The sequence below is a fragment of the Mustela nigripes genome, unplaced genomic scaffold, assembly GCF_022355385.1.
Source record: "Mustela nigripes isolate SB6536 unplaced genomic scaffold, MUSNIG.SB6536 HiC_scaffold_20, whole genome shotgun sequence".
In the NCBI taxonomy this organism is placed as follows: Eukaryota; Metazoa; Chordata; class Mammalia; order Carnivora; family Mustelidae; genus Mustela; species Mustela nigripes.
In genome coordinates this window covers 2,054,700-2,068,744 of record NW_026739436.1, presented here as the reverse complement: position 1 = coordinate 2,068,744, position 14,045 = coordinate 2,054,700, and the positions used below count along the sequence as shown (strand labels likewise).

At 36.6% G+C, this 14,045-nt stretch overlaps 1 protein-coding gene across 1 annotated transcript in view; it reads left to right on the top strand.

The window, feature by feature from the left end:
* Positions 1-14,045, top strand: part of LOC132008017 (cullin-4B-like) — a 131,607-nt gene that overhangs the window by 45,253 nt on the left and 72,309 nt on the right. Inside the window, exons 11-13 of the mRNA XM_059386375.1 lie at positions 2,841-3,033; positions 3,813-3,917; positions 4,602-4,712. Coding sequence (XP_059242358.1) covers positions 2,841-3,033; positions 3,813-3,917; positions 4,602-4,712 — 409 coding nt within the window. The remainder of the gene's footprint in view (positions 1-2,840; positions 3,034-3,812; positions 3,918-4,601; positions 4,713-14,045) is intronic.

Below are 14,045 nucleotides of genomic sequence, written 5' to 3'. Positions count from 1 at the left end.
GTGAGGTGATATCGCATTGTGGTTTTGGTTTGTATTTCCCTGATGCCGAGTGATATGGAGCACTTTTTCATGTGTCTGTTGGCCATCTGGATGTCTGCTTTGCAGAAATGTCTGTTCATGTCCTCTGCCCATTTCTTGATTGGATTATTTGTTCTTTGGGTGTTGAGTTTGCTAAGTTCTTTATAGATTCTGGACACTAGTCCTTTATCTGAAAAAAAAGATTTTTAAAAAGAAAGAGAATATAATTAGGCAGGAAAACAGAACAGAGTGTGTAGGTTGATCTGTTAGAAATCTAGATCTCAAAATTGTGGATAAAGACAAATACATATGCAAAAATAAAATTTAATGAATTGCATAGACTGTAACTCTGAAAATGAAAAATAAAATAAAAAGAACCATACATAAAGATACACTCAAAAAAAAAAAAGAAAAGGAATCAAATAGAAATGTAAATAGTTAGGTGAGCAAAACAGAGCAATATGCTAGATCCTGATTGTATTTTGGTTGGTTTGTTAAATGAAGAAACTATATCTCAAAATCTTAAAGAAAGAAAACTGTACATGGAATAAAATTTGAAAGATAGAACCAAAGTATAACAATGAAAATTGAAAATGGCTTTAATAGGAAAAAAAAAAGAATATGATCAGACGGTTGAAGAGCACAGAACCATACACTAGATTCTTGGTTTATTTAATCAATCGATTTATTTATTTATCTATCTATCTATCTATCTATCTATTTATTTATTTATTTTTCAAAGAGACTTTATCCCAAAATTGTAAAGAAAGAAAACATTATTGAATCTTGGACCACTGCAAAAAGAAAATTTAATTAAAAAAATAAATTCTTCTATATATATGTACAAACACAGCCACACACCAAATGAAAGGACAGAATGTAACTGTAAAAATGAAAATTAAAAGAATGAGTTGATAAAGTAAAAAATTGATTGAATATGAAAGTGGAAAAAAATAAATTGGAAGACTAAAGAATTTGTGGGGAAGCAGCTGTGAATTCTGTATACTATTTTCTCTTAGCACTTGAGTTTGTAGTTTGTGTGATCAGCTGACTTGGTCTTAGTGGGATGTTCTTGCTGATCTTCTGGGTTAGGGGACTGTTGTGTGGATTCTCAAGTGTCTCTGTCTGGGGCGGAATTGCATACCCCTTGCCAGGAAGCCAGACTAAGTAGCTCTGGATTACTCTATGTGACTTTTGTTCCTATAGGCTTTCTCCACAGCTTTAGAGGATGAGGATGAAAATGGCAGCCTACCAATCTTTGTCTCTGGAGCAGAAATCTAGGGGCCCCACTCTTCAATGAGCCCTCAGGAAAAAGCAGTCAGTCACACCTGTCTTCCTTGTCTCACCCAGTCTCTGAGCAAGTGTTTCTATCTTAGGCACACGACCCTGATTCGAGTCTCCAAACCCTGCCAATTCCTGCAGCACACACCCGTGTCACTGTTTCAGGGGAAGAAAAGTTGGGGGAGGGGGTCTTCCCTGTAGTTCTTCTGCTTTTTAGGCCCCTGCTTAGAGAGCAGTCACCAGACGTCCTGTGGTTCAAGGTATATGGTATTCTGAGCTAAGAGCCTACTCCTGGATGCACTAATTGCAGCCAGGTTCCCTGCTCTGATGCCTGGGAGTTCTGCCACACTCAGGCACCCCTCCTCTGGTTTTTCTGTGACTCCTGGAATCCTGAGACCACACTGTCCCACGCGGGATTCTGTACCACTTTGCCGTGCAAACACCTTTCAGGCAGGGACATCCCTCACTGGAGCAGACTTCTAAAAGTTTGGATTTTTTGACCCACTCATCTGTCATTTTGCAGTAGGTATCTTATGGAGGCTCCCTCACTCCAAGGTCAATGTTCTCATATATTGCCTTGGATTCATTTCTTCACACATCCTACTTGCAGAAAGTGGTCACTTTTCTATTTGTAGAATTGTAGCAGTTCTTTTCTTAGACCTCTGATAGATTTCACAGGTGTTTGGAATGATTTCATAGCTTTCCAACTGAATTCCTGGAGCCAGAGGAAACTAAGCTCAGCTACTCCTATGCCATCTTAATCTGTCTCTTTGCTTTGGTGTTTTTTTGTGGGGCAGATCTACAAGCAGAGAACTATCTCAGTATTTATCTATCTCATATATTCCCAGTTTTCCTACACAGTGAAAGAATGCTTTTTCTGGATATAGAATTTTTAGTGACATTTTTTCCCCAGTACTCAAAATATGTTATCCTATTGCCTTTTGACTTTCATACCTTTGAATGGGTTTATTAGTGAATATCGTACATGATGAGTTTCTTCTCTCTTTTTGCTTTTAAGACCATTTAAGCTGTTGAAAGGGAGATAATAGGTTGCTGTCTTAATATTGTATTTCAGACCTCCTTTCTTCATTATGTATCACCCTGGTCTTTGTAGGTTTGTGATTGTATTCCAGCATTCTGAAAAAATGATACAAGTTTTGGTAGCTTAATCATTTCATTAATATACAGACATGAAGTAAGCCCTTCTGTACTAAGGCCTTCCACTTTCTTCTTCTTCAGATACTTTTCGTCTGTTTATTCCTGTGAGTCTAATATACCTATCCTCTTTTTCTGATTTGTTTAGGCATCATAGACTTCCATTTCTGACATGTTTCTTGATAGTCTTCTACTCAGAGAATCAGTTAGTTTACATTTATTTCTATTGGCTTAATTTCCAGAGTATTTTCTCTTTATCTAGCAATACTTTTTTCTTGAGATGTTTTCTGCATATTTGCTATTCTGAGATTTTCTTATAGTGAAGTTAAATTTTCAATGGTGTTTTACCTGCTGTGTAATAATAATAAGGTAATTGTATTTTTCAGAAATTTGGTAACAGCATAATGACTAATCCTGTGAAAGATAAGACAATGGTGCAAGAACTTCTGAATTTTAAAGATAAGATTGATTTTATTATTGAAACATCTTTTCTGAAGAATGAAAAGTTTATTGTTGCCATGAAAGATGCTTTTGAAACATTTATAAATAAAAGACCTAACAAGCCAGCTGAGCTTCTAGGTATGGTTTTCAATTTTATGAATATGTATTTTATTTTTTATTTCATCTATTTTAAGTTACATTATAAGAATTCAGTTTATCTTCTAATTTATTATAACATTGCAAGATTATCAGTGATTTTAATAAACTATTTCTCTCAAGTTTAGTGTACACAAGACATTGTTCCTTTGTTTAACTAATAGAAATCCAGCACTTTAGAAACTTCTGATTCTTTAGCTTATAAATTTAGCATTTTTTAAAAAAAATCAGTAGATGAAACTAAAAAATTATAGATAGGCCCACTTTTTTTTCTTGTTCATATTTTTTAAAGTAAGGGAAAGGTTTCCTTACTCCCACAAAACTTAATGATTTTATATTTTAAGCTATTTCTTTTTATTGACATACTTTCTGAAAGTTGAAACAAAATACCAAATTGATATTCTTTTGTTCCTTAAAATGAATATATTTAACACTTAGTAAATCTTTAAGATTTTGGGGTTGACATATCTCAATTTTATATAATACCTTAAAATTTTTTAAAAAGATTGGGAGCAAGGGATGGAAGAAATGACTTTATTATAACATTTGGACATGGAGATTATAGAAATATTAAAGGCATTTATTTTGTCTTTTATTTTCTTTCCATTCTTCTATCCATCAATTTATTTATCCATTTTCTGTTTTATGAAAATTGATGCATGTGGCTCAGGAGGAAAGTATTTATTTGAAGAAATGGTTTTTGTTTATAATATATATTTGGAAATATGACATTACTTAGAAAATTATGTTTTACATTTTAGCAAAGTACGTGGATTCAAAACTCCGTGCAGGTAACAAAGAAGCTACAGATGAAGAACTTGAAGAATTATTAGATAAAGTAATAATTTTATTTAGGTTCATTAATGGTGAGTAGTTTGGTTTAAATTGGCTCTTTAAAAATTTTAAACAGGAGACCTGGGTTGCTCAGTTGGTTAATTGATTGCTTGATTGCTTTCAGCTTGGGTCACAATCCCAGGGTCCTGGGATCAAGCCTCACATAGGACTTTCTGCTCAGTGAAGTGTTGGTGTCTCCCTCTCCCCCTGCTCATACTCTCTCTCAAATAATTATATAAAATCTTTTAAAAAATAAATAAATGTTTAAAGCAACAATAACATTTGTGGAAAAATCTAAAGAAGTTAATGTGCAGATCCCAATAGAAACTGAATTCAAATAATTTTTTATGGTGGTAAAAGTGATAACTTAAAAAAATTTTTTAAATTCAGTGACAGCAAGTATGTTCACAGTGTTGGACAGACATCACAATTACTTAGTTTGAAACTCTTTAGTCATAAACTTCCTACAAATTAAACAATCACTTGTCATTTTCTTCTTGCCTTCATCTTCTGGCAACCAAAATTTGTCTGTTCCAAGTAATTTTATGTACTTTGAGATATTTCATATAAATGCAATCAGGTAATGTGACCACTTGTTTTTGCTGTTATTTACATGATTCTCAGATATTATTGGTTATGTCATTTAATTGGCATCTGGTATTTTCATTTTGTATTTTCCAAGTCTGCATTGAGGTATTTTTCTTTAAATATTACAGGTAAAGATATTTTTGAAGCCTTCTACAAAAAAGATTTAGCCAAACGTCTTTTACTTGGCAAGAGTGCTTCAGTGGATGCTGAAAAATCAATGCTGTCTAAACTTAAACAAGGTATATATCTTGGCATATTTAGTGTTTATTGCAGTCATTTTGGGGTTTCATGAATCTGCATGGAAAACAATGACTTCATCTCTGTGTATCACTTTGTTTTACATATCTGTTTTCTTAGTACCTTCAGAGCTACTACTAATATGATCATTCAAATATGTGCATATATTTTGCAGCTTTCTCATCTTTGTGATCCCACAGGAGAAATATTTTAATTTTATATTTACAAATTTAGTATATTGGCTAAACTTCGTACATGTAAGCTGGGATCAGTAGCAAATAAAAAAGTTTAAAAAAGAGAGAGAGAGCAAGAGTGAGAGAAGAATGAAGGCTTTACCTACTCAGGAAATTGAAGACAGTTTCTTAGGGAAGCATAATTGCAATGAGATATGAAAATTCAGAAATTCTGATAATGAAGGCAGAGGTATAGTTCATGCTACAGTTTGAACAGCTGGGAAGTCAGAATAATCAGAGAGGACGAACATATGGCAGCTGTCCTAAAAACTGAACTAGGAAGTTAACTACAATCAGATTTTGCTTGACCTTGTAGACTTTGTCTATGATACTGTTTTATATCCTACAAGCAGAAGAATTATTGAAGAATTTGAAACAACATTAGAAGCTCTCATTAATTTCTTTCTCTTCTTTCAACCTTTTTTTTTTTTAAAAGACTTTATTTATTTATCAGAGAGAGAGAGGGAGAAAGCGAGCACAGGCAGACAGAATGACAGGCAGAGGCAGAGGGAGAAGCAGGCTCCCTGCCGAGCAAAGAGCCTGATGTGGGACTCGATCCCAGGACTCGGGGATCATGACCTGAGCTGAAGGCAGCTGCCCAACCAACTGAGCCACCCAGGCGTCCCAACCTTTTTTTTTTAATTCTAGTGAAGTAACATGAAGTAATACATTTTTCAAGAGTAGAATTTATTGACTCATCACTTATATACAGCACTAAGTGATCATCACAGGAAGTGCTCTCCTTATTTCCCAACACCCATTTAACACATCCTCATACCCATGTCCCCTCTGGAAACCATCAGTTTTCTAGAGTTAAAACTCCGTTTAATGATTTGTCTCTCTTTTTCCTTATGTTCATCTCTTTTGTTTCTTAAATTCCACAATTCCATTAGCTATTGTTGGTAATGTGACTGTAAACATCAGGTTGTATATAACCCTTTTGAATCTGTGTTTTTATATCAATTTTGGGGAAACTCCATACTGTTGAGCAATTCTGGGGAAACTCCATACTGTTTTCCAGAGTGGCTGCACCAGTTTGCATTCCCACCAAGACTGTAAGACGGTTCCCCTTTCTCCACATACTCACCAATATGTTATTTCCAATGTTGTTAATTTTTGACAATATGAAAAGTGTGAGGTGGTATCTCATTGTAGTTTTGATTTCTCTTTCCCTGATTTCTCTTTACCCGTGTCGGTTAGCTATCTGTAAGACTTCTTTGGAAAATTGTCTGTTCAGATCTTCTGCTCATTTCTTAACTGGATTATCAGGTGTTTTTGGTTGTTGAGTTTTATAAGTTCTTTATGGATTTTGAATACTAACCATTTGTAAGATATGGCATTTTAAAATATCATCTCCCATTCTGTAGATTGTCTTTTAGATTTGTTTCCTTTGCTGTGCAGAAGCTTTTTATATTGATGAAGTCCAGAAAGTTCATTTTTGCTTCTGCTTTCCTTGGCTCTGGTGATGTCTCTGGTAAGAAATTAAGTTGATGTTGAAGAGGATGCTGCCTGCATTCTCCTCTAGGATTTTGATGGATTCCTGTCTCACACTGAGGTCTCTCATATATTTTGAGTTTATCATCATGTATGGTATAAGAGAATGGTTGAGTTTCATTCTTCTGCATGTGGATTTCCAGTTTCCCCAAGACCATTTGTTGAAGAGACTGTCTTTTTTCATTGAATATTCTTCCCTGCTTTGTTGAAGACTAGTTGACCAGATCTCTGTGGGTCCACTCTGGGTTTTCTATTCTGTTCCATGAGCTTATCTCTGTGTATGGTGTAAGAAAGTGACACAGTGTACTCTGGACACTGTGGCTGTCCAATATTCCCAACACAATTTGTTGAATATATATTTTTTCCATTGGATATTCTTTCTTGCTTTGTTGAAGATTAGTTGATCAGATTTTTGTGGGTCCATTTTGGTTTGTTTCTTCTGTTCCATTGCTCCATGTGTTTGTTTTGTGCCAGTACCATATCGTCTTGATGATCATGGCTTTGTGATAGACCTTGCAGTCTGGAGTAATGATGCCTCCAGTTTTGACTTTCCTTTTCTGTGTTATATTGGTTATTTGGGATATTTTGTGGTTCCACTCGTGTTTTAGGATAGTTGGTTCTAGCTCTGTGAAAAAAAAAAAAAAAAAAGCAAAACATTGTTGTTACTTTGATAGGGATTGATTTGAATGTGTAGATGGCTTTGGGTAGTATAGACATATTAACGGTGTTCTTCCAGTCCATGAACATAGAATGCTTTTCTGTGTCTTCTGTCCTCAGTTTCTTTCATCAGTGTTCTGTAGTGTTTGGAGAGCAGACCTTTTACCTCTTTAGTTTTGTTTCTAGGTATCTTCTTTTTGGTGCAGTTGTAAATGGCATTGATTCCTTGATTTCTCTGCTGCTTCATTTTTTCTGTATAGAAATAAAACAGATTTCTGTATGTTGATATTGTACCCTGAGACTTTATTGAATTTATGTATCAGTTCTACCAACATTTGGGTGGAGTCTTTTGGGATTTCTAAATAGAGCATCATGTGGTCTGAGAAGAGCAAAAATTTAACTTAATTCCTTGCTGATTTGGATGCCTTTTATTTCTTTTTGTTGTCTGATTTCTGTGTCTAGAACTTCTAGCACTGTTTTAAATAACAGTGGTCAGAGTGGAAATACTTGTCATGTTCCTAACTATGAAGAAAAAGCTATCAGTTTTTCCCCATTGAGGATGGTCTTAGCTGTGGATCGTTCATTTTGGGCTGTATGTGCTGAGGTGTGCTCCCACTAAACCTAATTTTTGAGGGTTTTTATAACCAAGAAGTTCTTTATGTTTGTGATTAATTGATTTGCATATTTGGCTGCTTCCATGTTGGGTGCATAAATATTTGCAATTGTTAGATCTTCTTGATGGATAGAACCCTTAATTAAGATGTGGTACCATTCCTCAGATCTTGTCACTGTGTGTTTTAAAATTTAGTTTGATAATAGGATGGCTACTTAAGCTTTCTTTTGACATCCATTAGCATTATAGGTGTTTCTCCATCCTCTAGCTCTCAATCTTCAGATATCTTTAGGTCTAAAATGATTCTCTTGTAGGGAGCAAACTTTTTTTTATTAATTCATTCTTATATCTCATGTCTCTTGATTGGAATATTTAGACCACTTACATTTGGAAAAATTATTGAGTAAATATGAGTTTAGTACTGTTGTATTATCCATGGAGTTGGTATTGTGGTAGTGTTCTCTGGTCCTTTCTAGTCTGTTGCTTTTGTTTGCTGTCTTTTTGTTTGTTTTTGTTTTTGCCACTCAGAGTCCCCTGTCAATTTCCTGCAGTGCTTGTTTAGTGGTCACGAACTCCTTTATTTATTTATTATTATTTATTTGTTTTGGTGTGATGAACTTTTAATCTTTCTTTCTATTCTGAATGAGAGCCTTGCTGGAAAAGGTCGCATATCTTTCTTTTTTTTTTTTTTATAAATTAATTAATTTATTTTCAGCAAAACAGTATTCATTATTTTTTCACCACACCCAGTGCGCCAGGCTATCCGTGCCCTCTATAATACCCCCACCCGGTAACCCAACCTCCCTCCCCCACCCCCGCCACTTCAAACCCCTCAGATTGTTTTTCGGAGTCCTTAACCTCTCATGGTTCACCCCCCCTTCCAATTTCTCCCCATCCATTCTCCTCTCTAACACCCCTTTTCCTCCATGCTATTTGTTATGCTCCACAAATAAGTGAGACCATATGATAATTAACTCTCTCTGCTTGACTTATTTCATTCAGCATAATCTCTTCCAGTCCTGTCCATGTTGCTGCCAAAGTTGGCTATTCGTCCTTTCTGATGGAAGCATAATACTCCATAGTGTATATGGACCACATGTCCCTTATCCATTCGTCCATTGAAGGACATCTTGGTTCTTTCCACAATTTGGCGACCGTGGCCATTGCTGCTATAAACATTGGGGTACAGGTGGCCCTTCTTTTCACAACATCTGTATCTTTGTGGTAAATACCCAGTAGTGCCATTGCAGGGTCATAGGGAAGTTCTATTTTTAATTTCTTGAGGAATCTCCACATTGTTCTCCAAAGAGGCTGTACCAACTTGCATTCCCACCAACAGTGTAAGAGGGTTCCCCTTTCTCCACATCCTCTCCAACACATGTTGTTTCCTGTTTTGTTAATTTTGGCCATTCTAACTGGTGTAAGGTGATATCTCAATGTGGTTTTAATTTGAATCTCCCTGAGGGCTAATGATGCTGAACATTTTTTCATGTGTCTGATAGCCATTTGTATGTCTTCATTGGAGAAGTGTCTGTTCATATCTTCTACCCATTTTTTGATATGTTTGGCTGTTTCGTGTGTGTTGAGTTTGAGTTCATGATAGATCCTGGAAATCAACCTTTTGTCTGTACTGTCATTTGCAAATATCTTCTCCCATTCCATGGGTTGCCTCTTTGTTTTCTTGACAGTTTCCTTTGCTGTGCAGAAGCTTTTGATTTTGATGAAGTCCCAAAAGTTCATCTTCGCTTTGTTTCCTTTGCCTTTGGAAACATATCTTGAAAGAAGTTGCTGTGGCTGATATCGAAGAGTTTACTGCCTATGTTCTCTTCTAGGATTCTGATGGATTCCTGTCTGACATTGAGGTCTTTTATCCATTTTGAATTTATCTTTGTGTACGGTGTAAGAGAATGGTCGAATTTCATTCTTCTACATATAGCTGTCCAGTTTTCCCAGCACCATTTATTGAAGAGACTGTCTTTTTTCCACTGTATATTTTTTCCTGTTTTGTCGAAGATTAATTGCCCATAGAGTTGAGGGTCCATATCTGGGCTCTCTACTCTGTTCCACTGGTCTGTGTGTTTGTTTTTATGCCAGTACTATGCTGTCTTGGTGATCACAGCTTTGTAATAAAGCTTGAAATCAGGTAACGTGATGTCCCCAGCTTTATTTTTGCTTTCAACCTTTCCTTAGTGATTCGGGGTCTCTTCTGATTCCATGCAAATTTTTGGATTATTTGCTCCAGCTCTTTGAAGAATACCGGTGGAATTTTTATTGGAATGGCATTAAAAGTATTTATTGCTCTAGGCAGTATCGACATTATAACAATGTTTATTATTCCGATCCAAGAGCATGGAATGGTCTTCCATCTTTTTGTATCTTCTTCAATTTCTTTCATGAGTGTTCTGTAGTTCCTCAAGTACAGATTCTTTACTTCTTTTGTTAGGTTTATTCCCAGGTTTCTTAGGATTCTTGGTGCTATAGTAAATGGAATTGATTCTCTAATTTCCCTTTCTGTATTTTAATTGTTAGTGTATAAGAAAGCCACTGATTTCTGCACATTGACTTTGTATCCTGCCACGTTACTGAATTGCTGTATGAGTTCTAGTAGTTTGGGGGTGGAGTCTTTTGGGTTTTCCATATAAAGAATCGTGTCATCTGTGAAGAGAGAGAGTTCGACTTCTTCCTTACCCATTTGGATACATTTATTTCTCTTTGTTGTCTGATTGCTGTTGCTAGGACTTCTAATACTATGTTGAACAAGAGTGGTAAAAGTGGGCATCCTTGTCTTGTTCCTGATCTCAATGGGAATGCTGCAAGCTTTTTCCCATTGAGGATGATATATGCTGTGGGTCTTTCATAGATAGATTTGATGAGGTTCAGGAATGTTCCCTCTATCCCTATACTTTGAAGCGTTTTAATCAGGAAGGGATGCTGGATTTTGTCAAATGCTTTTTCTGCATCGATTGAGAGGACCATGTGGTTCTTCTCTCTTCTCATATTAATTTGTTGTATCACATTGATTGATTTGCAAATGTTGAACCATCCTTGTAGCCCAGGGATGAATCCCACCTGATCATGGTGGATAATCTTTTTAATGTGCTGTTGGATCCTGTTGGCTAGGATCTTGTTGAGAATCTTAGCATCCATATTCATCAGTAATATTGGTCTGCAATTCTCCTTTTTGGTAGGGTCTTTGCCTGGTTTGGGGATCAGGGTAATGCTGGCTTCATAGAAAGAGTCTGGAAGTTTTCCTTCTGCTTCAGTTTTTTGAAACAGCTTCAGGAGAATAGGTGTTATTTCTTCTTTGAAAGTTTGGTAGAATTCCCCAGGGAATCCATCAGGTCCTGGGCTCTTGTTTTTTGGGATGTTTTTTTGTTTGTTTGTTTGTTTGTTTATATAATTTTTTATTTTTTATAAACATATATTTTTATCCCCAGGGGTACAGGTCTGTGAATCACCAGGTTTACACACTTCACAGCACTCACCAAAGCACATAGCCTCCCCAATGTCCATAATCCCACCCCCTTCTCCCAAACCCCCTCCCCCAGCAACCCTCAGTTTGTTTTGTGAGATTAAGAGTCACTTATGGTTTGTCTCCCTCCCAATGCCATCTTGTTTCATTGATTATTCTTCTACCCACTTAGCCCCCATGTTGCATCACCACTTCCTCATATCAGGGAGATCTTTCTCTGCTTGACTTACTTCGCTAAGCTCGATATGTTCTAGTTCCATCCATGTTGTCACAAATGGCAAGACTGATATCTAATAACGAGATTGAAGCTGCGATCAAAAACCTCCCCCACCAAAGAAAAAAAAAAGAAATGAAATTTTGGGAGTTTTTTTTTATCACTGCTTCAATCTCTTTATTAGGTATCAGTCTGTTCAGGTTGTGGATTTCTTCCTGGTTCAATTTTGGTAGTTTATATTTTTCTGGGAATGCATCCATTTCATGGTTGCATATCTTTCATCTTCAGCATGTTCTGTATATCTTGCTGCTTTCTTCTGATCTGTCTGGTTTTGGTGGACCAATCTGCTGTGTATCTGATTTGTCCTTCCTTATTGGTTAGGACTTCTTTTTCCTTTTGCTTTCAGGATTATCTCTGTATTTTGCAAAGTTTACTGTGAAAAGTGGTATTGGCCATCTTTGTTGAATTTGAAGGGAATTCTCTGTGCTTTCTGGATTTGGATGTCTCTTTCCTTCCCCAGATTATGAATGTTTTCAGCAACAAATTGATTAAATTAACCTGTTGTCTTCACTTTTATCTCTTTTCTTTCTTCTGGGACTCCTATGATATGAGTGTTTTTGTTACGTAGTTCCTGAGTTCACAAGTGTACATTTGTGGCCCAATACTTCTCTTTCCCTCTTCTTTTCATCTTCATGATTTCCCATAATTATTATTCTGTGTCACTGATTCATTCTTTTTCTTCATCAATATTCTTTGTTGTGGTAACCAGTCATTTTTTGAAAAATTTTACAGCATTTTTTATTTAACTCTGACTAGTTTTTTTAGTGTTTGATCTCTGTAATAAGGGATTCTCTCATGTCTTCTATGATTTTCTCAAGTCCAGCTAGTATCCTTATATTTTAAATTCTGGTTCAGTCATGGTGTATATATCTGTTTTGTTTAGATCCCTGGCCATTGTCTCTTCCTGTTCTTTCTTTTAGGGTGAATTCTTTTATCTTGTCATTTTGTGCAGATCACTCTGTGTGTGTGTGTTTTAGGGAAGCTTGTTATATTCCTCCTCCTGAGAGTAATAGTAATGAGTTAGTATTGATGGTAATAAGAATTCATTAATAATTAATTAATGGTAGTATATTAGGAAGAGTCCTATAACTATCTTGGACCTGGTGCTTTAGGAAGTGTTTCATAGTGTACATTCTGCTCATATGTATTGGCTGCTTTCCTCAGGTCAGTCCTCTGCAGAGTTTCTCTTCACTACAATATGGAGTGTTTGGACCTTGTGCAGCATCAAGTGGCAGTTTTAAGTAGGTGTGTTTTGTTCTGGTTGCTAAAAGAAGATAGATCTCATTTCCCCTAGAGCTGCAGCTTTGTAGCACTCTATGATCAGCAGTCTTGGTGCTTGTGAGGAGTTTGTGTTTGTCTTCTGGTGGTGGGGCCTTCTGTGTTTGTTCTCATATGCACAACGTAGGAATGATGCACCTGCAGAGCACAAAGTGGTTGGGCCTTGGTGTAAGTGCAGGCTTCAGCCTGCACTGGTGGCATGTGTTTCTCAGTGAAGGAAGTCAGTGTTGTTGGGTGGGGGTACAATGGTGTCTCTGCACTCTCTCATCTCTGGAGCGACAGTTCCTATCTCCCAATCCCCAGGAAGCCCTTACAGAAGAGCAAACAGTATCTGCTCTTGTGGCCCAGATTTTTATCAGGTCCCTGCCTTCACCTTGTGCCAAGCTATATATGCCTGCCAACCAGCACTTTTCTTCCTGTGTTTTATCTCTGGTGTGTGCCTGTGTTTCAGAACTCCAAATTTTATGGACCTGGCACAGTGTGGACCTGCAGTGGCCCTTTGGAGTGTGGGAGGATCATGGCATACTGTAGCTTAGTGTAATTTTATTCCAGGAAAGTAGCCTCAGGACCTGAGATTGGTTCAGTTTGTGATAAATATCAAAAAGCCAGTCCCAGAGAATTACAGACCAATATCTCCAATGAAATTAAAGGAAAAGTTCTCAGTAAGCTACTAGCTAATCAGATGCATGAGTACAGGAAATGGACTATTTACCACAACCATGTGGTATTTATTCTTGGGCTATAAGGGTGGCTCAACAGCTACAAAACAATCATTAAGATATACACATTAATGAAAGGAACAGCAAGAACCATATGATCCTCTCAATAGATGCAGAATACACATTTGACAAAATAGGTCATCCTTGATAAAAACCTTCAACAGCACTGGGATAGAGGGAACATACCTCAATGTATCATAAAGATCATATACAAAATACCCATCTTCAGTGGGGTACACCAAAGAGCGTTTCTTCTAAGGAAAAGGACAGGAACAAGACAGGGAGGTCTCCTCTCACTGCTGTTGTTCAACAAATACTGGAAGTCCTGGCCTCAGCAATCAGACACAACACTAAATAAAAGGCACCCACATGGCAAAGAAGTCGTGAAACTGTCAAACTTTCTTGGCAAGAAGGTGGAAGATTTCACTTGGTCCCCTAAAGTTTAGCTGGATATCTACCAAACCATTCTGAACACCTACAAAATCAGCCTGAGATGTAAGAATATTTATCTGTATCTCTACAAGTAGAAAATACCGTGTGTCCAAAGGTAGGAAAGGCAGATTCATAATCTGTGGGGAGATATTGGAAGACAGAA